This window comes from Takifugu flavidus, chromosome 3 (assembly GCF_003711565.1).
Source record: "Takifugu flavidus isolate HTHZ2018 chromosome 3, ASM371156v2, whole genome shotgun sequence".
Taxonomy (NCBI): Eukaryota; Metazoa; Chordata; class Actinopteri; order Tetraodontiformes; family Tetraodontidae; genus Takifugu; species Takifugu flavidus.
In genome coordinates this window covers 1760851-1787369 of record NC_079522.1, presented here as the reverse complement: position 1 = coordinate 1787369, position 26519 = coordinate 1760851, and the positions used below count along the sequence as shown (strand labels likewise).

Below are 26519 nucleotides of genomic sequence, written 5' to 3'. Positions count from 1 at the left end.
TCACGAGGGACAAAAGCTAATAATGATAAAAACAAACTGGGCAACTCGCAGGCTAATCTGGCTCGGACTCGTATCAGGCTCCACATTTGGAGATGTGACGGACGTTTACGTGGTGTTGAAGGGAGGAGGAAGTGACGACCCCCCCCTCAGTGGTTCACACCAGCTCTGCTTCCTGTCTGGGAGAGGGCGCCCAGTTAGCTTAAGCAGTAACGATTTCTGTACACCCCCCCGCTGCCGCGGGAAGTGAGAGTATGTGAGCAAAAGAGAGAGAATAAAACACAGAAAGACGTCTTAGAAAGTGATGCGGGTGCAAGATTTCTGCGGCTACGTGTTAGCATTAAAAATATACAGTATGTAGTATATGGAGCCGTATGTAGAAAATTGAGTTAATCGTGAAATATCTCAACAGAATCACAGGCCGCTCATGAATAACGTTCTTTTCTTCTTCGGTCTGAAGCTCCGCCCCCAACCCATCTACCAGTCAGGTTGCGTTTCAGCATCCAAGGTACCAGATATACGTTAGCAAACCTACAAGGCCTCGTTATGACTCCCAACAATGTCGTAACCAAGCCAAAAACAAAACAAGGATCTGTAGCGGCGATACCTTTAAAAGACGGAAACGCTGACGGCAGAGAAGCACTTAAACGAGGCAAAGTTGCACATTTTCTCAGAGACAAGTTAGCGTCAGCTAAGTTTGGCTAACTTAAACGTACGTATCGCAGGCACGGACATCTCACATGAGGAATAAAGCGTAGAGGTCGAAGGCGGATCCGGCTGGGACGGCTACGACAAGGAGGGCGATGCCAAGTTACTCATCTGTTAATTATGACATTAGTTTGATTGTGGGTGCAGTACCAACGCTGGCCACTAGCACAGTCCTACTTTAAAGTATAGCCTCAGCCGATACTCAGCCGATACTCGGCACAGAATAACTCAGAACAGCAGAACAGCTCTTGTTTTCCCGAGTCGGGAGTTTGTCTCGATAAAACAAAGATTCTCCCTTTGCTTATTGCGGTTAGCGTATCACGTTAGCTGCCGACTCCGCACGTCAGTCTGCTAGCGAGGAGCTAATGAAGCTCAGAGCTCTCTTTGCTTTCTTCTATAGGAAGTGAGGCTACAGAAACTTTATTAGCAACCATTTACAACTGTCATAACCAAGGATTTGCTTGCATTAAAAATAAGCTAAACAATTTTCACGTTATTAGCAGAAAGATCATTCCTGAGCACTATAGAGAGATGGGAAATTAGCATCACTCTGCTACGATAGCGGTTTCCTCTGAGCTCTGCTGCTTGTTTACGCATGTAAACGGTCAAGCAAGTTAACTTTACCCATAAAGGAGAGGATTATACCTTAAGACGTGAATTAGCCACGAAACCCTCAATCAACCCTTTAATTCTTCCCCAAACTCGCTGCGTGTGCTGTGCTAAACGGCTCGGATGGGGAAGTGCGCTGGATAAAGATCAAAAAAACAGAAAAAAAGTTCCTCCGCCTTGTTTCCTTTCATCCCCCCTCACTCTGTAGCCTTCATGCTAACCTTTCCAGGTTTCAGAAACAGCTCAGCGGGAGGCAGAAAAGCCCAAACTGGAAGCAAAGACGCTTTAAGACTCCTTCGGTCCTCACAGAAATGTAAAGACTGTGACAGAAACCTTTTTATTTCCCTGGAAAGATCAAAATCTTAAAAGTGTTTTGGTATGAAAATACCAGAGGTGGCCTTTGAAAAAGGAAAGCGACGCCAGCGTCTAACGCTCGGTTAGCATTTGAAACGGGATGAAACCGCTCCCGCCGGTCCGGCTGAGCTGGAAATCTCCGTTTCTGCCGTTTTGACCTTAAAAAGAAAAAAGAAAAATGGCCGTCCGGATTAACGCAAAGACACCTGACGGAACCCAGGTTTGCCTTTGAATTCAACCTTTAATGGCCCGTCAGCGCTGCAAACACTAATCCGTCCCCGTGCAAACTGGAGGCAGGGAACATTTGGGGGGGGGGGGGGGCAGGCAATCAGTCAATGAGTCGGTCTTGCTGCACCAGAACATTTAGTTTCCTTGTAGGATTAAAAAAAGAAGCATGTCAGAGTCCAGAATGCAATCAGGAGCTTTTGTGCTGCGGCGGCTCCTCTGACAGCGATTTCCCTCTTCTCCGTTTACATGCAGCGGCGGATGAAAGGAATACGTGAAAACTTCCCCCCCCCCGGCAGCACGTGTGACCCTGATTCGGTTTGTGAATCACATTCATTTGGAAGAGGAAGCTGCATCTGCTGCATCATCAGAGGAGCATAAAGGGGCCGACTGATTGGCCCTCAGTCTGGGGAAAAGCCACTTTCCATAATGCTAATTGCACATCCGCAGCAATTAGCTTTCCGTGCTAATTACAGAAAAGCTAAGTGTGAAATTAGTTTTTTTTGTGTGTGTGTGTGGGGGGGGGGGGGGTGACTATCTGTTCGGGCCGCAGGTTAGTAAAAACCGTAAAAACTGAACGTCGCTCGTGTCAAAACAAATCAGGTGAAAATGAAAACGGCTAAATTACAGGAATGGCGCCAGGAAATCTGAAGAATGCGACGGTAAAAGGGAATCTCAGGAATTCTACCAACCTGCGGTGGGATGGACGGGCAGCTAATCCGCTAATCTGAACATACGATCGAGATGCGAGCGCCCCCTGCTGGCCCGGAGCGGCGCAGAAGAAATAGATCTTTGCTGTCATATTTCATAAATTAGCATCTAGCTGAGCTACCAGCTGCAGCCCTTTAAGATCTTTTTAAAGCAGCAGGAATGCTAGCAGGGCCCGTACACGTGTCACAACAGCCCCCCCTTCTTCAGTTTGAACTACATTCCCATCCCGATGCCTGACATTTACAAGCCGTCCTCGCGTCTCGCAGAGCAAAGAAGAGACGTGGCCTCATTCCTCGCTAAGAGCCGACCAGCGACCACGAGGCTAACGGACGGCCAAGACTGTGTGGAGAATGTGAAAAATGGAGAGGGGGAGCGCAGCTATGGAGGAGAGTAAGGAGGCTGGAGACGCCGAGTCCGCAGATAGAGGGGGGCTATATGTGCTAATAGACGCCATCGTTCATCCGCCCATGTTGCCCCGGTGACGGCGTGGCACGCTCGTAAAACAAGAGCGGCACAAAGAGAGCGGGGAAAAAAAAAACCACATCAGCAGGAAACTGCTGGTACAGCAGGTCATAGATGCTAAGCTAGCTTAGCAGGAACCAAGCGTTGTGACCGGCTGCTCGCCAAAGTAAAGAAGAGAAGGATTCTTTGGTTGTGACCACCGAAGCGTCGAAGCTGTTGGTCCAAGCTCGATGCTGGCGTGCTAACGCTGGGCGCCGCCGGGCCTCCGGATAATTAGTCGCACGACTTTAACTAAAACTATTATCATCTCCCATTGCTAATAATAATTACCTCCCTCAGGCTGAAGGATGGCGGGGGAGCTGATAAGGATTCGTTATCTTGTGAGGATTTACTTCCACTTTGGCTCCATCTTGAATCAAATTAACACGGGACTTCCTTATTTTCTCGTTAAAGTGTTCTAATTATACCATCCGGTGAGAGCGGAGTGCCTCTTGCCGTGCTTTTTGTACGTTGTTAGCGACACAAATGGCTGAAAAACACGGGAAGCTCGACAGAGTTGACGCGTGAGGGCCTAATTATTACCATCGGTCCATGGCGCCCCCCCCCCTTCCCCGCCGCGGCGGGAGGGCGACGCCGGCGCTGTCGGGCCATTCTGTGTGACTATTGTTAGAAAAACTTACCAACCAGCCATTAAAATTTAAAGCAACATGATGAAATTGTCGCTGTCTGGAGGAAATCTGTAGTTTTTAGAGGGCGTTTTTATGGGGGGGGGGGGACACATGCAGACGCTGGGTTTGTGCAACTGCGTCGATTTAAGAGGGTAAAAGAGTGAAAATAAGCAGGATTGGAGGGTTTTAAGCTGCGTTCCACGCCGTGTCCGATCGACTGGGGATCCTTTGCGAGATGGTCGGCTGTGGAATCGGGTCAAGCGGCGGATTACCAGCGAACTTGAGGAAAGCCCCCGGAACTGCGGGCGAACTCCGAGTCAGCGTAGCTGCGCATAAGAGGGCGCATCATTAAAGCAGCCACGGGGATCCGCGGCAGCGCATCAAATAAACATCACGAGAGGAGGAACAGACCTTCGCGTGAACCCGAAAGCTCTCCGCATTAAAAGTCGGGATTGGTTTAGCTATCGTAGCGGCTAACGTTCGCCAGGTAGAGCGACCACACCGCTGATGCTAGGCTAAAGACAACCACTTAAATGTTTGACCGAACGAGTAGGACAGCATCACGTGACGCGGCAGCTGTTGTTTATTTCAAGGCTGTTCTCGGTGTAGCGCCACCTAGCGGCCAGTTCTGTCACCCGAGATGCAGAAAATTCAATTTAAGGAAGGTGAGGAGAGTTAACCGCCGCAACACCAGCACAGGTACCGCTGGCAGGAACAAGCACCAGAAAATGACTATTTAATCGACAAGAAAGGAAGAAAAGTAAGGAGATATGAAGGAGAAAGTGAGCTAATTCAGCTCCAGCAGCTGCCATCCGCCGCCTTTCAAACACACCCCCAACCATTCTAAATCCTTTAGCTCAATTCCCATCCAGCCACAGAACTTCATACACTCAGACACGCGGGTCTGAACGCCACGTCGGCGCCGAGGCAGCGAGTGCTTCCAGCGATAAGGGAATTTTTTCTGAGTCATGAGCGAGTTTCCGCTGAAGCTTTCAGCAACGGGAGAAAGGAGAACTGTCAGGCTACGACGTGCAGCCGCTCAAAGCTCGCCGCGTGGATTTCAGCGGCGCCGGCATCTGTATTTAGCCCTTCCAGCTGTTTCTAAAACTCCGCCATCCATCATCTTCAGCGGGGAGGTGAGCTGAGGTCGCCCCACTTTCTTCAAGGTGAAGCTCAAATCCGATGGAATCTGGCCTCAGTCTGTGGATTTATCCACTTTAAATGGACGCAAACCGAATGGCGGGAGGTCAACAGATGCTAGCATCTTACCTTCAGCTAGCATCTTACCTTCAGCTAGCAAAGCCACTCCCTGTCGGCGTCAAGAGATGTTCCTGTAGTTCACCTGTGGACCTTCACTCGTCTTCTGGGGTCCTCTGAGACAAACAAACACGAGAACGTAGTTAAATGTGGAGATTTTGAGACGCTACCGGCATCGACGTGCTAACCATCACCTCACAACCCGCAACAATTAACCTTTCAGCTCATGCTAGCATGCCCTCAAGGCTGTGCCAAAACACGCACTAAAATTATCGTAGGTTTTATGCGCGAGGATTTCTTCGGAACGGTCTCGTGTCATTTCGATTTCTGTTTCTGAAAAGGAAGAAAAAGAACCGCGAAAACTTAAGAAATAAAAAGAATTAAACACGCGGCAGCTCTTCTTTTTTTTCCCCTTATCTCCTCCTCTCACCTTTCCCGCTCTCTCTGCATCAACACATCCATCTCCCGACCACCGAGCGACACGTGCGTGTGGACAAGAACTTGTCCTGCAGCGGTACAAAGAACTATTTAAATCACTTGCGTCAGGAGGTGTTGCTATCGCACCAAAAATGTCAGCTTTGGACGGCCGCGCGTAACCCAGCGCCGCTCTCGGTAATGCAACAATTAATATGGACGAGCAGAAGCCCAGGTTGTGTGTGTGTGTGTGTGTGCGTGTGTGTGTGTGTGTCAGCGACGCCTTCCTGTCTCCTCTCCGTGATGGATCCTGCCTGGTTCTGATAGGGATGGCTGCCTTTCTAGGCCAGGCCGCTTTGCTTTGACACCTTCAGATTTCTGCAGCGATTTCTGGGCTCCCTGTCGAGTAAATACTGAATGTTCTTTCATGCCAGCAGCAACGGCTAAAAACTCCTTTTAACCGTTTAAAAACACCACCAACTCTGTTGTTTTTATTCAAACGACAGCAAATCAGAACAAGGTTAAATTAGCTCTATTTGACTCGCGTTAGTCAAGTGTCCCAATTAAACCGTCTGAAAGTTTTGAAGCTTCCGGTTCTGCTTCAGCTGCAACCTTTGAAGCCCAAGTGCACCATGGGAGGTTTGTTTTAGGAGGGAAAAAATAAAGGGCCCCCGCGGTGACCCTGCCGTAACGAGAGAGAGGGCGAGGACGGCGGGGCCGCCCGGGCCGGGTGGCGCCTCAGCCCCCATCTGCCAATCAGCTGCTGGAGAAGAGAAGACGGGGGGAAGAAAAGGGAAGAGAACAAGAGGAGTGCGGGGCGAACGAGATGCCCCCGGGGGTGGGGGGGGGGGCGGCTTAGCCCTTCCCTTTACAAAACTTCCAAAACTTCTATGCGTAACGGGTGCCGACAGATGGGGGTAGAGGTGATGCTGGCTCCGGGGGAGGGGTTCTGTTTGGCCGACAACGCGGCGCTGTCATCATCCTGCCACGTCACCTGTGCACAACGTGCACAACGTGCACGGGCCTGACTTTCAACAGCAGAACGTTAATGATGCCCCCTCACAACAGGGACGGGATAAAGCCCTTCTGACAAAGGCCTGGATGGCTGTTAGAGGATTAGCTCCTCGGCGTACCTGTTCTCCCTCTGCTCCCGCTCGCCCCTCCTCACTCCGCTGCTACTTGAGTTGCGAGCCCTCATCCGAGGTCCTCGTCCGGCCCCCCCCACGTACGCGCTCACTTTCTCCGCGTCCCAGATTCCTGCAGGAGAAGCGAGACACAGCTCCGATCATTACTGAGAAACCCATCCAGCCGCCCCTGCTATGGTCAACGAGGTGGTGCAATCCAATTTTTTCGAAGGCCCACAAGGAAGCAGGAATCCAAATGGGGAAAATGGAAGAGTAAATAAGACAGGGGGGTGGAGGCTGATGCTTCTCTGGCTGAAAGAAATTGTTTTTGAAGCCGGGCAAACACAATATGAGTGGGAACTTTTTGAAAATATAATGAGATATATACTCTGCCGGCGCGTGTTTTTATTGTGCATGTGGAGAGAGGGGAATAGGAAAATAGAGGACTGTCAACAAAATAAGTGGGTTAGCGGATTAGAAAGTGCATTTGCGGTGGGCTACCTTTTAGCATGGCAGCTCTGGCCAATCTTTGGGAAGGGATGATAAATATCAGCTGGCAGGAGCCTGTGTTCTGAATATTTGGATTATATAGACCAAATCTGCCGTTTTCCTCCTCCATCCTCTGGATGCACCATTTCCAGCATAATGAGGTTGTTGGAGCAGGTTTCTGTTCGCCGCCATCTTTTCAACATCGCAGTCACACGATGCCCCCTAGTGGCGCGCTGAAGAACTCAGACTTAACTTTTTTTAAACTTTGTCTTTTGAGATAATGTCCGCTAAATATGCGCTTTCAGCTTTGCGGCCATGAACGCCATTATCTGACAAAAAGTTTTGTGCACATTATGGATGTGATTTTATTTCATTATGACAAATATTAGAGGAAATAATACTGCGTGTTAGATGCCGCAGCATCGGTCCATGTTAGCTAACGGAGAGGCTAGCTGAGCGTTTAACCGAGTCCAAACCACCACGGCAGACGTTCAAAACAGGCAATCTCACGATAAATTTACTGATAACATTATTGATTATGAGAACCATTTTGTTGCAGTGAGCAACAAATACCGGGTAATTTTGTCGTATTGGCTAATGCTAAAGCTGCAGCAGCTACAGAAACTGCTGTTGTGGATGCGAATCCTGAACATAACTGTCATAAATGTGTCGTGGGTGCTTCAGACACACAAATTTGTGACTTATTTTCGCGGATTGAACCGAACAGCCAGGAGCGGACAGGAAACCTGTTGCATCTTTTTTATTAAGAAATATTACGATTTTTTTTTTTTTTTTTGCCTGAAACCAACCAACTAAAAAACAGAGACGACAACAACTATTCTTATTTCAATATGAATTCTGCTCTTTCGTAGATTTACTATTATATTATGTCCACGTGCTTTATTAGCAGAAGCAAACTGTTTTGTTGTATTTTTTCCCTCATCTATCCATTTGCTCTGAAAGAAAAGCAGACCGAAGCCCTTCGAAATGAAAATAACTTGTTTTCCTCCCGCTGGAGCTGGTCTCTGGACCCCACAGATGGTCCGAGGGTCGCCCTCCGCAGTAAGGCAGAAATGTGTTTGTCTCGCTGTAAAACCGTCTGGAACATGCAATCTGTTTTAAAATATGTCAGAGTGAAGTTACACAAAACTACACTGACAATCCCTGACTTGCTATTTTAGGTGGCCGGATTTTGACTGGATTTGGATGCTTTTGCAGGGGTTTTATCACACTGACGATGACAGGAGAGGCAACTGGTCTACGGTCCCGCGCCTGTGATCTGGCGCCATCTAGTGGCGGTGAATTCAACTGCAGGAACTTTCGCACAACTTTTTCAACTACTGCATCCAGAAGTGTTTCCAAACTTTGCAGTTCACTTTAGAGAGCTGCTAGAGTAGAAACTATGGTAGATGGAGAGGAAAGCACTCCTCCCATGTAAATATGGTAGTTTTAAGTTAATTAAAGCGTTGCTGATGTCTCGTTTGAAGTAATTTTGCTGTTCACTTTCGTACACGGTCATGACTGGTTTATGCTTTTTCATTTTTGTCAATGTTTCTTGAGGTTAATGATCAGAGTTATTGTTGCAGAATAATGCTGGAATAATGACAAACCCTTCTCAGGTGTTCACCTGTTCAGATGGGACAACTTGACCAAGTTCTACAGAAACTTATTCCTGCTGAACTGTTTGATTAATACAGAGTAATAAAAAGATTTTGTTTTGTTTTCTTTCTTTTTTTGTGAATCGCCTGCCGCATCAATAAATATTACAACACACATTTACGTAGAGTAAGAGTCACTCCAGGGAAAAACTATATTCATGTCTTTGATTACTCTTAGCAACCTTGAAATTTGAGGGGGAAAATGTCTTCCCCGACCCAACAAACAAACAAACAAACAAACAAAAAGCCCACTGAAAACGTTTTAAATAGTTCAACGTGGTTTAAATGCCTTACCTCCACGCTGCCTGACCACTTCCTGAAACACAAGGTCACGTGGGTCCGCAAAGGATTTCTATTGGCTGTTTTCAAAACGCACATGGCTGATAGATAGATAGATAGATAGATAGATAGATAGATAGATAGATAGATAGATAGATAGATAGATAGATAGATAGATAGATAGAGTTGCTGTTTTAAAATCGATTTATTAACAATAAGTAAGCAATATTTACATCATTTACACTGTCCAGCTTTCTGCAACACGACTGTATGGTCGCATTTCATCTACATTTTCTCTTTCTGATTTGTATTTAGTCACTTGTCGCTGTTGAGTCTGGTGTAAAGACCTGTACTACATAGTGCCTCCTTGCTCTGAAGGTAAGAAAAATCTCGGATCATCCCCGGGAAGGAGTATGAGTCCAGCGGCGGACGCAGGGGAAACATTGGCATCAGTCCGGATGTCATGTATGGAGATATAAACCCCGCCATCCCACCGCTGGAGGAGGAGTAGGTCAGGCGCAGGGGGCTGACCCCCAGACGAGGGCTGAGCCCGTACAGACCCTCTCCAACAGGGGCCGCCGGTGGCAGGTGGAGCGGGGAGAAGGCAGATTTGGTCCCGAGAGCACCGATTGCTCCGGGCATCCCGGCAGAAGACCCGAGGGCACCGGACTGAGTAGCCTGGGCCAAGTTCTCCGAGTCGATCTTGTGATCTTTGGAGCTCATCAGGAGTTCGATGGATCTGACAACGTCACCTCTGCACGTTCTCACCATCGACTCGAGGGTGTCGCGTTTGTGATGAGGAAAGATCTTGGCCATGATGTCTGTGGGGTCCCGGTCCCGGCGAGAGAAGTCTCGGGGTTTCTCCGTCTCGCTGCCGGACTCCGGGTCCGTGGAGGGGGAGCAGCGGGGACTCTCCGTCGGGTTAAACGGCGGGGACGGGCTTGCGCTCTCGTCACTGGACAGGACGGCCCTGTCCCTGTTCGGGGACAGGGCCGTCTTCTCGGTTGAAGAGGACAGGTTGGCCGCAAAGATGGGCCGACCTAATAATCCGTTATAAAAGTTGTATTTGCCGCATTTATCATCTAGAAATAAAAAAAAAGTGGTTTAAAGTCGCGCGTAAAATGTTTCCAATGTTCCGCGTGATAACGTCTGTATAAAAGTTAGTGATAATTGTTTTCCTTTCTTACCGTCTTTTGGATTTTCTGCTCCAAACCCCTCAAAACTCGGAGGTGCGGGAGCGTGGCTGGTCGCCGTGGACGCCCCGTGTCCGACGGGAGAACCCTGCGGGTTCCCTGCGTCCGGCTGCGGGTACAGGAGGCGCAGCTCCCGGGCCTCGCTCTCCTCCTGGGCCTGCTGCCTCCTGAGCGCCACCTGCGCGGCCATCACCCGCTGCCTCTCCGCTATCAGGGTGCACTTGGCGCACACGCAGTCCCTCCAGCGGCAGAAGCGCTTGTGGCCTTTGAGCGCGGAGACCACGCCATGGTTCCTGCATCTGGCGCACTTCGGGGTGCGCGGGTATCCTCTCTCCAGCGCGGGGCTGCAGGCTCGGAGAAAGAGAGGCGGCGGGCGCATGATGGACGCGGGCACCTGCAAACTGTGCCCGGGGAGGCCGAGCGGTCTGATCCTGCCGTCCATCCTCCTGGAGAAAGGCGCAAATACCCAATCAGCTGGTCCGGAGCAGCTTTAAAACGCAGCCTCGTGCGGTTCTGTGTCTTGTGCCGCTGGCACTCACGCCCTGCGCGCCTTAAGTGTCTCCTCAGGTGGTTGGACGTGAAATCCAACACCCCGGTCACACCCCTTTCCGCTGCAGCCTCTTAATGCGCGATCATGTTTATTTGTATCCCGCCCGATTAGCGGCCTAATCTGATGCAACCGAGCCCGTTTGTGCAGCTGGAGCGGAGCTCTGCCAACACTCCTGTGAACTTTGCTTCTCCTGACATGACATGTAACATCGGAAGCATCTCTCTTTCAATCGCTCCCATTTGTTCTGGCGGTTTATCTCCAATAAGCATCCTCAAAAGTGAAATCTGGACTATTTTGCTGTCAGTTTTGGGGGTTTTCTGTTTGTGTTTTTTTTACAATGTGCACAAAATATGTAATCACAATTTTTTAAATCACCTGTTGCTAATAATTTTGCTTTTTTTTTAGGTTTTTATTAGTGGGAAAAACGTGGAAGACTCATTTTGACACAGAATTGATCAAAAACCAAAAAAAAAACGGGTGGAGTTTACAACATCGCCAGTCCGAAAAAACTTGTTGCCTGGGGTCAGCTCACACAAAGACCTCTTTAAGTTGCCCATGTGCGACGAATAATCGCCATTTTAAACACAACAATGGGCCTATTAACCACAAAAGCAAGTGGCAATTATGTACCTGGTTATTCTGTTCAACAGCTTAAATGGACAAAAGGGCCCATCTGTCAATAAACACCCTGCGAGATTTGTTGAAATCACACCTTGTCACATGTTTCATTCACCTCTCCTCAGTCCGGGGCCGGATCCGGTTACACGCGGCAGATTGCCTTACCGTTATGGGAAACAACAGTTTGAACAGAATGTGTCAAACAACGGTCGTCGAGGGAGACGCATAACTCAAATCATTGTGTGCATATATTGTCTGCGTCCTGTCAGAATATGGTTGTCATAGCTCGACAGATGCATGCCAACATCAATTAAATGGCACATTTTCTAACACTGCTTGTTTGCTAGCAGTAGCTCCTTGGCCAGCACAGGCTAATATTAGCTGAAAACTGCTAGCAAACTGTTTTCAGGAACTCCGCTGCTTGAATCAAGGTCTAAATTTAGCCACAGGCCGTCCTGCCCGCTAGAAAAAAAACGCTATAACTTGCCAACGTTTCCAAGAACTTTGCAAATGTTGGGTTAGCTGCAGTGCTAAGCATAAAAAAAATATCTCAACACGAGAGAAAAAAGAGGTTTCAATCGTGACAACAGAAAATCAGAAAGGCGCCCTTTCAGGTGGCGAAAACGTCCCCGCATTAGCACCCCCTACTGGCTGCGGGAGGTATAGCAGAGATAGTTTCGACCCTTCTAAAAACAGTCGATTTTTTTTTTTTTAATTGTTATTATTTTAGCTTCCCCAGTGGTTAAGTGCTGGATCTTATCAGCAACATACGTGCACACCTGCCTCATTACAGTAAAAAAGCAAACACGCAGAAATCTGTTGTGGGTGTGCAGCCATTTTGTCGTAACAAAAAACCATCCAGATAATCCAAAAGTGAGGCCCTGCCGTTCGCAGAAAGATGTTCCACACAGTTATGCGCGGATGCGGGTGCGAGTGCAGGACTTTGCTGCAGATAATAAATGCATCCATCAACAACGCTGCTGTAAACACGACCAAACGCCAGCGACGCGCACAGCCTTTATCGCATCATCCACCGTGAAATGGAATTTGGGGTTTGGAAGTTTATCCAGGTTGATTTCACCTGGTTGTTCAGACCTTTCTGCTGGCCGACGTGGAGCCATTTTTCTCGCAGCGGCGGTTGCCTGGAAACAGCGTTGCCGCGGTTTTGTGCAGAAAAGTCGTCCCAATTAGCCTCTGAGAACTGGATTATGGTCTTTTGCCGTTGTCTTCTGCATCAGTTTCACCTCCTTATAAGGTCGTTTCAACCGGTTTGTGTCGCTCTCCCGTCTGATCCTATCAAACTTACACAATAACTCACACTCGCTGCACAATTCCGCCGTTTGTACCGACGAGCTGCGCCTCGTCAGGGCCGAGTGCAGCTCGAGTAAAGACGGCCAGACAGCGTCTTAATTGTGCCCTGAGCAGATCTGCTCATGTCAGAGCGGGTGTTTTAGTGGCAGCCGTGCACAGGGTCTTATCTGAGCCAAGGTGGCTGCTAATCTGCTGCGAAATCTCACACAACCAGATTATGTCTGTCCAAAAAAATAAAAGACACGTTGGGGGTGCGGGAGGTAGGAGGTGGGGGTATTGAGGTTCATCAGTAAATCTGCCTGGACAGCTCAAATGTGGATGGTGTCCCTGCTAAAACTTGTTTATTGATCATTAAAGCTCCTTTTTAGTCAGGCTAAGGTGCCAACTGGGGGACGCAAAATTGATGGAAGCCTCTTTAAAGTTGCGACTCGTCCGTGCATTGATGCACAAAAGTCCCGCACTCGGGTTACAACAGATTTCTCCCGTTCTTTCTCTCAGCGCGTGAATCGTCTTGACCTTCGGAGTGTTTGCCCTCTCATCTGTCGCTTCACGCCCTTGTCATTCAAGTGCCGCGGAGTTGGCCCCGCCCCATTAGCGACGGCGGAATGACCACCAGCGTGGGCTGTCAGGCCGGGCTCGGTTGCCCTTTGTTTTTCACGTTTAGCCGTTTCGATTTTCTTTCAGGTGAATTCTGTTGGCCCACGAACTGTTGCAATCAAGCTAGCTAGCTCTACGGTATGAGTGGATGGAGGCCGTAAGCTAACAGCGACTCCGAGACAATGGTAATGATGCTAACGGCCTTGTTTTCACTCTGCTGCGCTAATTGCCTTTAGCAGAAGTTGAGCACTTTCTTACGTTGCTGCTCACTTTATTGAAAATGTCTCACAGTCCTGCTGCCATCTGAAACACGATGATTGCGCCGTTGTTCGCAGTCGAGTGTGGGGATAATTACATAGCAACGCATGAACGGGGCGACTGGATGGGCCACTCACGCGCGCACCTGTGCACGTGAATTCTGAAGACAATAGCTTCACCTCCGATTGCTTGTCTTTCTGGTGGACTCTGCATCCCGCTATCTTCTGCCATCTTTCTGTCTTCTTTTTATTATTCCTCCATTTCCTCCCCCCCCCCCCCCCCCACCTTTACTGGTGGTCTGAGCCTGGTAGGTATCCATCAGGGCCCCTCACTTAGCCCGGTAATGCTTCAGCGCCGGCGAACAATGGTGGTCGAGAGAGAGCCAAGTTTGCTTATGAGCACTGGGCATGGATGTGCATGTACGCGCATGTGAGTGTGTGTGTGTGTGTGTGTGTGTGTGTGTGTGCGCACCCCTGTGTACCTGTTTTAATCATGCATATTACATCTGCATCAACATTGTGCATTTATAAGGAAATGCAGGTCCATTTTTACATCGTGGCTGATTGGGTTTAACAGATTGTGTGTGTGTGTGTGTGTGTGTGTGTGTGTGTGTGTGTGTGTGTGTGTGTGTCAGTAAGAGCTGGGAAGGTTCTGGTTAGGTGCATGTGAATGCAGCCTCTGCTATCTAAACAGGCTAAGCTTGAACCCTGGGAGTTTCCTTCATCTGTTTGTTTCCTGTCAGAGAAGCATCTTAATTTAACGATACACTTGCTAAACGAGCGTTGCGATGTAACAATGCATAACTCTGTGGTAGATGAGCACCCCCCCCCCCACTTCCCCCGGGGAGGATGGCAAGAATCAGGTATTTCAGGTGTGTTGGGTTTTTACAGAAGTGACAGTTGACAGATGCGACACGATGTGCTAACGATAGCCGCTAACATGGGAGGAAGCGCACAAATGAATCTTTGTGGTCACCAGAAAGGAAGAAACATTAACAATTCCCAATGTGAGGTTTTATACTAGCAAATGTGCATTTCCAGAGGTGTGGGTGCAGCGATCACTACGGATTAGACGCTTTATTTGTGGTTTAGCCTCCAATGAAAGGGAGATTTCCTCTCCCCATTCTCACTTCATCAAACACCCGGACCACCAAAGTGTTGTTTGCGGGGAGTAAAAGGATCCGTCGGCACCCCGATGGATTCTGCTTCAGTTCTGTTTGCTGAGGAGCTTGAATCCACCTGAGGGTCCTCAGACCCGACAGGCCTGGAAAATAATCTTAGAGTGCCGAAACAAATCTGGAGGGATGGAACCAAAAAGGCTGCTTCCACTATTTTAGCGTATGTTGATGACGCCATCATATACCAATAAATCCAGCCGCGCCACAGTTAGCTCTGGGTTGCTATGCTAAACCAAGGCGCCAAAGTATCGATTCGACTGAAACCTCCAACATTAAACACTTTCGGTCCCCACAAAGCTACAGAAGTCTGTGAAAGCCAAAATGCAAAACAAAGACAAAGTTAGCCGAAGCGTAAAGAAGAAGGCGAGTGTGCTATCAGAGGAGCCGCGGGAGAGGCATCGGCGCCGCGCATCTCTGCCGGGGTGTTATGGGAAAAGATTCCAGGCTTTGAGTCAGAGACAATAACAGCTTAGAGATGATTAAACTACCTTGGCGATAAGACGTAAATCAGATATGAGTCGCTACTGAGTTTAGAAAACACGAGTCCATCAGAGAAACGGCGGTTTTGGTGATTCAAGACATGCAGGTTCTATCAATCCGATCACATCCCGGGAGATGATCGGAATTATCTGCTCGTCTGACTCCTCCACAGCTGCTTCGGGAAAAATGGTTGCGAAACGACAGAATCTGATTTAAACTGAGATTTAACAAGATTGAGATTTATTTCAATTCAAATCATCTTCATTTATATAGCATCTGTTATTAGCAACTAACCTTCACGTGTACGACCACGTGTTCAGGCATAAATCACCATAAATCCCCAACAAGGCGTTGAGGTGATGCATTTGAGGAACCACAAGAGCAGTTCTAAAAGTCCCCCACACGTGTAATTCATATCACGGCCACTAGGGGAGGGGGGCTTTACATAAGCCGACATTTACTGCCCGAAAACTCTCATTACCTAGATTTTTGTGGGTCATTTAAAGCAACCTCACCTACGACATCTTAAATAATCCTAAACTATGCTTCCACACCTGCACTGCTCTCGGAAGGCGTCCCAAAGCTAGCCTGTTTTTTTTCTCCTTCTCCTCACGGTTTGGAATCAGTGACATTTCGACAAAGCGCCTGCTCCTGAAGATGTGGCACTGTGGTGCACACGGCCTGACACCTGGGACGGTTCAAAGCCCGTACCGAACCCCAGCCCGGCGGGCGCTGATACCTGCGCTCAGATAACGCCGCACACTGCAGTCTATTCACAGCTATAGAGTGCAAAATGCTGGCTGCATGCAGATGAAGGCAGATAACAGCAGAAGAAGAGAAAATAAAGCGCTGACCACAGGTGTGAACAAAGCACCTTCTCCAAAAACATCGACGCGGAGTGGGGGAAGCTTTGGGGAAGCTTTGGGGAAGCTTTTGAAGCTCGCGCTCCAGGACAACCTGAGGGGAACACAAATGGATGTTGTGTAATTGTACAACTGGAGCTGCGCCCGAGTCGCTGACGACTGCAACCTTTGCTGGGTTTATCTGATCCTGACGCCCCCCAACCGCAAAACGCGGCTTATCGCGCCCATCGTTTTACGCCTGGGGTTAGATGATCGCAGTGTGCGAGTGCGCTTCCTCACTTGAAGTCGTTTTAGTCAAAAGGCTCTATTGTTGCTGCCTTGGCTAACCTTTTTATCTGCCTTTTTTCCTTTAGCTCTGCAACTTTGGTCTGGAGTTCTCGACGGTTCTCATTCCCACGGTAAAAATCGTAAAAAAAAATCCTTGATGTCTTCAATCAAAGTTTGACTTGAGAGAAGCAAGCAGTGGGAGATGATGTAGTGTGGCTAGCAGGAAGCTAAAGCAGCAAAATGCTACATCATCGTCTGCACTTTCAGCATAAGGAAAAATATTTTTCTTACGTTCTTTGGTATCGCAACTACGTTGCTGCAACAGTTGCCCCAAATACGTCGCAAAAGCCGCTGGATTACATCTGTTGCTGGTGCTAAAACCCAGCGACTTGGCTAAATTAGCAGATTGTGCTCTTTAAGGTTTGACACCTGAAGCACGAGGTACTTTTAGTTGCTGGAACTTTCCTGTCCGAGCAACCGTTGTCCACTTGAGTTGCCACAGGCAGCAGAAGATACTTAGCGCAACTGAAACTGTTTAAGCTGTTGTTTTTGAGTAATCGGGAGCGACTTCTCCAAACTTTTGGACGCCCGTAACCATCCCAGGTCCTTCTTTCGGAAACCCAATTCCAGGGTCGCGGTTGGGTCAGACGTGACCTTCGGAGGAGCTTCTCATTTTGGGATCAGGCCTTAATGAGAGGACCAGAAAACGACCCGCTGGTGAGAACAAGCGCGACGGCCCGAGAGATGAGGCGTTGGAGGACCGGTACAAAGGCTGGCTTAGGGGACCTGTGATGTCACCTTAGCACCGGCCGAGGGTCTCATTGAAACCGGAGCACCTCCGCTGAGCGCCGCTTTTGTCTGCGCTGCGTCAGGCCCCGCCCACTCCCACAATAATGAGCCCTTTGACGTGTGATTAACTTCACAGTGGCTTTTATTTCCCCCTTTTCACCGGTGTTTGTGTAAACCTCCGTCACCTTTTAAGTAGCGTTTCCCTCACAAAGGTGATGAAGTCTGTGAACGTTTAGGGACAAAAGTCGTTAATTTTATGCACCGTCTACAGGTAAATGATTTATCAGCACTCGTCCGAGATGTGGGCGGAACCATGGACGTCGTTTGGTCGGAATTTAGTTTCGTCTTTCAGACAACGAAAATTTTTTTTGGCCACTATATGAAATTTGGTAGTTTTTATCACAACTAGGAGAAATGATAGTGATTAAAATTTAGCCTATTAAGCTAATAAGCTAACACCTGTTTCCTTTTAATCTGCTCAAAGGCAGGATTTAGCTTTTCTTCCTGAAATCTGACAAATTTGTCTCCCGCCTTCTTAAGTCGGGCTTTGATGCCGTCCTGCAGGCGGGGGTACCCACCTGCCCCCCACAGCAGAATTGTTTTTACCCCAGCTGAGATTTGCTTGTTTCGCAGCATCCAACTCCAAATGCTATTTTGTCAAATCCATTCCAGGACTTTGTCTTATTAAGGCCAGGTTTCCTAAAACAAGCAGGGTGCTTTGGCCCCCTGGTGGGGGTGGCGAGCAGAGGCAGCCCCTCGCAACAAAACCTGCCACTCCGCTGCACCAGCGGGGCGCTTCCTTGATTAGCAAATAAGATGAAAGCCACAAAAATAGTGGCTGACAACAAAAGCTTCTGACGCTCGGCTAACGCTAGCTGGGAATAAAGACGGGCCGTCCGCGGGCCAACAAAAGCTGAGATCAACAATAGAAAATAACCATCAAAGTGTGATTATCGCGGAAGAAAAACAATAATATGTTGAAAGGAGCCCACTGAGAAAAAGCACAGATGAATTTCCAGGTAATAGCCCGCTTGGCTAAAGGGTTACAGTTTGTGTTATGGACTTTTCTCTAGCAGGATACCCTGAATTACCAATAGTCATGTTAACCTTGGTAGTAGCTTTAGCTTACTGGTTAGCTACTGGGTCGACGACATGGCCCGCTCCTTGAACGGCTATTGTTAGCAAACGTGAGAACATTTGTCGCCCCTTGTTTTATTCCCGGGCCAGTTTTAATTTCCATCCTCAGCTCCCAGCAGGCCTGTATTCCTTCCACCTGACTGTGCTCTTTACTCAAACCTTGGTGCCGGCGGAGCGACTGTATTTCGGACCTGGCATCCTTTCAGCAGCTCTATTTTCTAGGTGATTGACTCTGAAAAAAACTTGTCTGGTAATCCCCAAATGTTTCCCCCGTGTTTGAGGAAGGGTTGCCATTGTTGGGACCCCGGGAGTCCTGCTGGTTTGTATGGACGCCATGCTGGGATTAAGAGTAGTGGGAGGGGCAGGACTTTAACAGGTGGAGGGATACCTCAGGAGCAAAGCCCAGCTGGCCTCCTGAGGGCCTTTCAAACCAAGAACATTTAGTTCCCCCAGAAGAATCTAGAGTTGTGCACAAATATTGTGAGATTTAAACAATCCACAAAGAAGGAAAGTGGAAATTAGCGCAAGATTTAACGAAGCCTGCTAGGATGCATTCTTGGCCAGGAGAACTTCGGGATCGGGATCCTTAACGAATCGCTAAGCAAGCAAGGTTGCTCAGACTCGATAGATGAGGCAGATTAGATTTAAAACAACTGCTAAAGCAAAACTGCTAGCAACACGTCAAAAATCTTTCGTATTTTGGAGGAAACGAGTGCTGGTGTGAATGACGAGGGGAAATCGTGCGATTGGCTGCAGATAAGAGCCGCCACCCACATCAGCACGCAGGAATTATTTGAATTTGTACGAACAGGTGGCGAGAAAAGCAGGAGAGCTCGTGATCGGGCTCCACAGCACCTCCAGATAAACATCGGCACACAGCAGCCCCTGCCACGCTCAGCGGGAACCCCCATATCTTCCCCCAACCGTGCCGCCATCCAGCACCGCAGGCTGTGTAAAATGAGGGATTTATAGAGCGAGAAGCTGGTGAAAATATTGTTTTTCTGCTGTGGGTCGTGGTCGGACCAGCAGGAAGGAATAAAGTGGCTTCTGTCAGATGGGACCAACAGCAGCGATCACAGGAAACGGCCACATTTCGGCGCTAATGTTTGCAATCGGATGCAAAAAGTTCAGTTGTGAAGTGATACAAGTGACTGAATTAGCGTTGAACATGAGCTAATGCTGTGCCGTTAGCTGCTAGCGTGGGTCACTCGGGTGTCGGTGAGAAAAGTCGGATATTAACAGAAGAAGTTGCACGAGCTTCTGCACACAGCTAGCTACAGAGCTAGTTACAGAGCTAGTAACAGAGCTAATTACAGAGCTAATTACAGAGCTAGCTGAGTTCTGATCTGTGGCCTCCGAGAGTGCGGACAGATGGGAGAAGTGCTGCCGTGACTTGTCGGCAGATGTTGTAAATTCCAGCCTGAACCATCTCCATCTTAATCACCTCATCAGCTCTCTCTCCCTCTCTCTGTCTCTCTCTCTCTTTCTGAGGTTTCAAGTCATCACAGATAAGCGGCGTTTTCACGCTGATAAAGGAGCTGCTCCAGCGCTACATGCATAGCTCGGCATGCTCTGTTCCTGCGAGTCATTCGCCCCAGATCTAATCCCTTTAACTCCGGTGGACCGACGCAGCTGAAACGTGGGAGCATCAGAAAGGACCCAGGGGTCAAAGGTGAGACGCTTCCTGTTGAGGAACGGCTCACAACATCTTCTAGATGGTGACGAGGACAGATCAAACAACGTTCAGACCTGAACCAGGAGGACAGAGGGAAGGCTTTAATTATCCGGGGAGGTACCAACACGTCCCCCTTCAAGGCGCTCTTCCTCCGTCAGGCCTGCAGTCATTAATTAGCTCTAATCAACACCGCAGGGAAACGTTACGGTCCGGACTAATTAGCCAAAATGCAGCTTCATTAATGGGAAACAAATGAACAACAACAGTTAAATGTAGCCACCCGCTCCGAGTTTTATGACTTATTCAGCCTCGGTGGGGGAGGAGGGGGGGTCTGAATGAACTGTGTTTATAGGTGCCCATTAATCCATCTCATGTCATAAAAATAAACTACTTTAGAGAAGTAAATTGAATTTTAATCCCGTTTATTACACAAACGTCCTGTCTTTCCACTCGGTTGCGGCTGTGAGCTCCTGTGAGCGGTTTGTCGCCACCCAGTGGTGAGAGCGGAGATGACAGCAAAGCGCAAATCCCTGCAGAGTGTGTGTGTTCAGGATTTAGTGCCAATCAACCCCGAGAACTCTTGGAGCTCCAACACATGTCAGGGATTCTCCCAACACACATCTCGTCGCCAACAGCTTCCGTCCGAACCGTTCCCCACAGTAGCAGAGGCGTGTTTTGGCTGCATGACATCAGCGTGCCGTCCCCCGTTGATGAGGCTCCTCCCACCCCAGCAGGCCCCGGAGGTCATGAGAAATGTTGCCCTAATCCTTTCCACGTCCTCACGCCGCTCCTGAGAGTCGCGGTTAAGAAGAAGGGGCCATTGTTTCTCCCTCAGTCTTGCGAACAAAAGGAGTTTGGATTGAGAGGGAAAAAGCATCTACACACACACCCACACCCACACCCACACACACATACACACACACCACCACCACTGCAATTAACAGCTTAAAATTCATCCTCTGGAGGACAAAAAACCTTCGGCTGAAGAGAGGAAACGAGGAAAAGTGGGAAGTGCTACGAGGGCATTAGCGCCGACGTGTGAGAATGAAGACGTTTGTCACAGAATATTATTTACAGGATGCCGGAGGACAGTCACCTTACACCCCGCCGAAGAGTCATTGTGGAGGATTTGATAACTACCGGCTATTGGTGACGCTTAAACCCTTCGCAGGCCTGGGTTGGACGTTTGCACCGCGGTCACACACACGGGGGAACAAGCCCGGCTCTGTTAGCGGGGCGGGGACAGCAGCGCCTGGACATCTGTGGGGTTAGGGAAGGTGCAACAGAAAGTTGTCACACACATGAGAACGTTAGCTTCAGTTGAACACAAAAGAACCCCAGTAGAATCGCTTTGATGTTCGCCAGAAACATCAAAGCCGTCAGTTGTACCGAGTTCATCGATGCTAGCTTAAACCCACGCAGCGGACGTTAGCCAACCACGACGTCAATTTTAATCTTACAAATGTTCACAGGCGAGAGAAGCTAGCTACAAAAATAAGGCAACATGTTGTTAAGCGTTGTTCCCGGTAGCTAGCTGATCTACGTTTACGTTAGCCGGATGATTCCAGGGTCCCTCTAGCACCACCATCAGGTCAAAATGTGAGCAACTATGAACAGAATTCCATTCATTTACATATGTAGGAGGATGAAGACTACATTTTTGGATTTTTTAAAAATCAGAATTGAGTCAGAAGGAGGATTATTATTTTTTTTTTTAATTCTTGGAATTATGACTTTTTGATTTTCTTTCTCCGTTTTTACGCTCTTGATCAAAGTGAATTGCTTTTCTCTGAACTCTACAACGTCCGAAAGTTCAACAAGTGAGATCAGAGCCCGAATTCCGAGTTGAAACTAAAGAAAGCGCAGTTCCGAGGGGGCCCAGAATCCTCCAGCGGGATCATCTAAACTTCACCGTCATGTTTACGAACTTCTGCACGGCACAGCGGTCGAGGCCCTGCTGTCGTGGCGGGTCAATGGTGGCGGGCTAAACCTTGCGCGGCGCCTGCGAGACCATTTCCACCACCCACACCTGAGCCATGCTGGTAGCTGTGGTGGGTGTTGGGAGCATTCCCAGTCCCACTACAGGCTGCAGGATATGAACCAGTCAGGCACGAAATCCCTGAAGCAAGTGAACATTCTCAGCGTCAGGTGTCCTGGGCCCTAATTTGGTGACTTTGGGATTGATTATCTTCTGTTTCCTTTTAATGCATAATTACATTTTCAGAAATTGAAGTTTAAACACTGAAATTCCTCAAAGATTTAATTCTTACCGCCGCAGTTGTAACCCCCGACCACCAGAGGGGGCGCTGCGCGGAGAATCTCCAGCTCTATTCACGCTCAAACTTTTCTGTCATTTCATCTTTCAGCACATTATTGTTTTTAGAGAGGACGATGCCACAACATAAAACTTGTCGAGATTAAATAACGCAGATAAATATGCACATTAGGTCGCCGTTGCTGCTCAAGTCGCAATTTAAAATAAACTGCAACCAAGTGCAGGCGTGAATCAGGTGTGAAACATCCATGAATGCGTGGACTTGTGTGCTCACATGGAGCGCAGCGACGTGCGCTGTCCTGATTATCATTCAGCTCCTGTCTGCAGACAACTGAGCAACTGTTGCCGCATTCCTGCGCGGCGCTGCAGCGGCGGGAGGAACGTCGCCTCTTTACCGGCTGCCGTCGTCTCGTTTGGGTCCAGATCAGCCAGGAACTCCTAAAATGAGCCGGACTTTGAACGCGTCCGTTAATCCTCTTTTACTGGCGTCCCCAGTATGACCGACACCTTCTGAAGCACCCAGACACTTGGGAGTGTCTGCCTGCGTCTCCGGGGGCAACCGCACCTCCTCAGGCTGTGTGCTCCCACAGTGCTAATGGGTAATGATGTTGCTCTCTGATATCTTTGTTGGGGGTGATTAGAATGGTGTGATTAATATCTTCTGGCCGTCCAGTCATCAATCACTAATCAATCAGGGACCAGCAGCCTTCGGGGATGAGCTTTACTGGGAACGTATACTGGGATGGATCAATGGTGCTGGTAACTGGTTGCCCTTTTCTGTCTTAATGATCTCACCTAAGAATGATGGCCGTTAGTTTGGGCTCTGTTAATAAAGGGCTTATAGTGATCATTTGTGGGGGGGGGGGCACTGCTCTGCATCCAACATTCCAGCCCTCATTGTTGCCGTCCGACCCTCCTCCCATCAAAGTTGGTTCTCGTGGCACAAACTGGGCGACAAAAAGGATCTGAGGTACAAAAAAGGGGGTTCAGTTGTGTCGCTGCCAACATTCTCCACACACAAACACAGCCCCCCCCCCCCCCCCCTTTCTCCCCGTTATTGCCCCACTCCCCTCCGGAACAATGCCCCACTGTTCTGCTGCCCCACACTGACCAAGACAAGTGGGTTATTTATGAGCGTCTCCTCCGTGTCGCGCAACACTCGTCCCACATTCGACCGCCTTTAAATGGCCACATCAGCAGGGTGATAATCGGACTGATAAAGAATAGCAGCTAGCATGGCAGCCTCTGGGGGGGAGGGGTGGGAGCGGGTGTATATAAGGGGAGGCCGGCGGGCATTCCCATCCCCACCGTCACCCTGCAGCCATGGCATTCAACGGAACCTGGAAAGCCGAGCGCAATGAGAACTACGACAAGTTCATGGAACAAATGGGTGAGCGGGATAAAGCGCGCCGCTCTCGGGCCGCCAAAGTCCGGTTTCCTGCTACTAAACGGGCCGGAGCTCCGGCCAGATTCGTTTCTGATTCAACGCCGAGGATCGACAAGAGAAAGTGATGAACCGGCATGTTTGTGATTCCCCTCCCGTTTGTGTCCGCAGGGATCAACATCATGAAGCGGAAGATGGCCGAGCACGATAACCTGAAGGTCACCATCGAGCAAACCGGCGACAAGTTCCACATCAAGGAGTCGAGCACCTTCCGCACCAAGGACATCGACTTCACGCTGGGCGCCCAGTTCGACTACACCCTGGCGGACGGCACCGAAGTCTCGGTGAGGGGACGGGGGGCACGGATCTAGGCTCCAGACCGGTAGAAACATCCCAGTAAAACCCACGATGTGTTTCAATCTCAGGGAACGTGGGAGATGGACGGAGACACGCTGAAGGGAAAATTCACCAGGAAGGACAACGACAAGGTCCTGACCACCACCAGGAGCCTGGTGGACGGGGAGCTGGTGCAGGTCGGTGCGGCCTGGACGATACTGCTGTGTTCTAAATCCCACTCAACCTAACCCCCCTTCCCTTCCCTCCCACAGAGTTACAACTACGAGGGCGTGGACGCCAAGAGGATTTTCAAGAAACAGTAAAGGAAGATTTTTGTTTCCACGTAGAGGCGCCGAGGTAGATGATTCCTTCTGATTAGCCGTGCCAGATTATATCTATATACCTCAAATTAAGGAAGAGCTGCGGGAGCTAAAGTGTCAACACCACGACAGAAGACGCCGGGTTGGAAATTTTCCTAAACATTTCTCTTTGTCATTGAATGCGGCACAATAGTGGACATATGTCCAATGGTTTTTATTGAACTGTGACAATAAAGAAATATACACGTTTGTTGCAGTGTTGCCTCAGTTTTTTTTTTTTTTTTTTACAGCCTCACGTTGCTTCAGTTGATTCTATGTGGTGTGCTGCCTTCAGGGCAGTTAGGACAAAAGTGAATCGCGTTGTACAAAGATCGGGTCTGCGTGATAAAACTTTAGAAGCGCCATAACTCTGTTGAATAGAGTTGCTGTGGTGACAAATCTGGCCTGCGTGGTGCGATCAGGTCACATGACAGGAGTCTTGCGCTGTCATGTGCTGCCTTCAGGTGCTGTTCTCTGCAGTCGGGGAGAGGAAAAACAAGCATCACCCTACAAAAATGGGTTTCTCACATGACAGGCCTGCCAGAATTATCCTGCGATGGATTTCGGCAGGAACATAGCGGCGTACATGCACCGAGGTGATCCCGCCACAAGAGGGAGACATTTGCTAAACTTATTATATAGTTGCGCCGTGAAGGGACGTAAAAAGGAACGTTACGTCAGTTACGCCCAATATCTTGCGAAATAGGGTCGATACCGGTTCGGTACCGGCTGCTCTACAAAAATTAAGACAAGTTTTTATTGTCATCTCAGGCCTCGTGGTGACGTCAGTCTGGCTTCGCACCAACCGGTGTTTCCCATTGGAAGCATAAACGTGCAGCAGATGGTGGTCTTTGAACGCACCGCAGACACCCAGGCGGGGACCAGTAATGCGGCGCCGCCTCCACTGGGGGGCGCTGTGGCGCTCTGATCTACGAGCATGATGTCATCCTCTGATCGGTTATCATATGACACACACCCACCTTTTTGTGTACACAGGCGTGCGCCCACACACGCACGCACGGGTAATTATTGGATTCCAGCTCAAGTGACTAAAACAATATCTGTCTGACATCTACGAGAAACAGGAAACACGTTGACTTCATGTTTTGATAAGTGCGAGACTGGGGGAGCTGGGAGCTGTGGGAGAGGGGGAGGAAGAGGAGGGGGGGGGCAGGAAAAACAGTGCGAGGAGGACAGAGAAGACGCCTCCCTGGCCCAGCCGTGAAAATCAAACTTACTCCCTCTGAAGTGGTCGGCTGGGGAGGAAGACAGCAACAGCAGCAGGGAGCTTCAGGCCTCCCGGCTGGGAAGTCTTTCCAGGTGGACTCAACCCGCCAGCTTGGCCATCAGGGTCTAGACAATGACGCTGCGAACAGACACGAGCAGGCTGTTGACTAACATCGGGGCTCCCGGAATTCCTGTCAGCTCAGGGCGGGATTTTCAATGCGCGTCAGGTTTGGAAGAGTCACTGTGGTTTCCAGGATGGGGCACCAGTGAATACCTGGTTCATACCCGAGGTAAACACTGAGCGACAGGAAGGTCAGGGGACAAGATGACCTCATGGTTGATATAGGCCCAAATAAGTTATGGCTTTATTTAAAATCCTATTTGTATCCGACTGCTGATTAGTTAAAAGCCACCCATCTCCCTCAAACGTGTCAATTTCTTCACAATAAAGCGTAATTGTGTTGCTGCATACGCGGGCCGCCGCCAGGAGTCGCTGTTCACACCGCTTCGGCGGTAAAACACCCACTTCAACCTGATAATTTCATTAAAAGTGACGAAAGTACTCGTTTATACTAGGTTTTTTTTTTAAAATAACAAACTATGTGTTAGCTGGAAAGTGTAACATTTTGCGACGCGATACTTCTAAATCAAATCAATCTTTATTTATATAGCGTCTTTTACAATTAGAATTGCTTCACTTTACCTGTATCGAGGGAGTCACCCCGCTCAGTCATGCTAACCTAGCAACACACTTAGCTACAGGATCGGGACCTACAAGTTAAACTCACAGCGACGCACCTGTGAACTGGAGTGACACCATTCGAAATGTTGTCGTTCCAGGACTCGCAAAAGGGTATCGGGAGCGGTGTACGCCGCCCGGTGCGACCGGACAGAAATAAAGTAAAGGACGGAGGCAGCAGCGACACAAAGTAAATTGGCTGTGGCCTCCGTCTCAGGGGTAGCCGGCCCCTGGGTCAGGTGGGCTATTCTTAAGGAGGGCAGAGAGAGGTCTGGAACTCCCCTGGCGCTCAAACCACTTTCTAAGATCCCACATTGGGGGATGTTATC

At 49.1% G+C, this 26519-nt stretch overlaps 2 protein-coding genes and 1 long non-coding RNA gene across 3 annotated transcripts in view; 1 reads left to right on the top strand and 2 right to left on the bottom strand.

Annotated features, from left to right (window-relative positions):
* LOC130522961 (uncharacterized) overlaps nucleotides 1-6850 on the bottom strand; it is a 51203-nt gene extending 44353 nt beyond the window's left edge. Inside the window, exons 1-2 of the long non-coding RNA XR_008949746.1 lie at nucleotides 6539-6850; nucleotides 5022-5107 (exon numbers count right to left, since the gene is read on the bottom strand). This is a non-coding gene — a long non-coding RNA (uncharacterized LOC130522961). The remainder of the gene's footprint in view (nucleotides 1-5021; nucleotides 5108-6538) is intronic.
* A 2291-nt stretch (nucleotides 6851-9141) lies between these two features.
* Nucleotides 9142-10748, bottom strand: LOC130522960 (doublesex- and mab-3-related transcription factor A1-like). Its single transcript, XM_057027875.1, has 2 exons — nucleotides 10143-10748; nucleotides 9142-10037 (listed from the first exon to the last, which is right to left on the bottom strand). The coding sequence occupies exons 1-2, from the start codon at nucleotides 10588-10590 to the stop codon at nucleotides 9271-9273; spliced, it is 1215 nt and encodes a 404-aa protein (XP_056883855.1). The 5' UTR covers nucleotides 10591-10748; the 3' UTR covers nucleotides 9142-9270.
* A 12628-nt stretch (nucleotides 10749-23376) lies between these two features.
* LOC130522979 (fatty acid-binding protein, intestinal-like) lies at nucleotides 23377-24435 on the top strand. Its single transcript, XM_057027905.1, has 4 exons — nucleotides 23377-23535; nucleotides 23701-23873; nucleotides 23955-24062; nucleotides 24138-24435. Exons 1-4 carry the CDS (start codon nucleotides 23469-23471, stop codon nucleotides 24186-24188), a joined length of 399 nt encoding a protein of 132 aa, XP_056883885.1. The 5' UTR covers nucleotides 23377-23468; the 3' UTR covers nucleotides 24189-24435.
* The last annotated feature ends 2084 nt before the right edge of the window (nucleotides 24436-26519 follow it).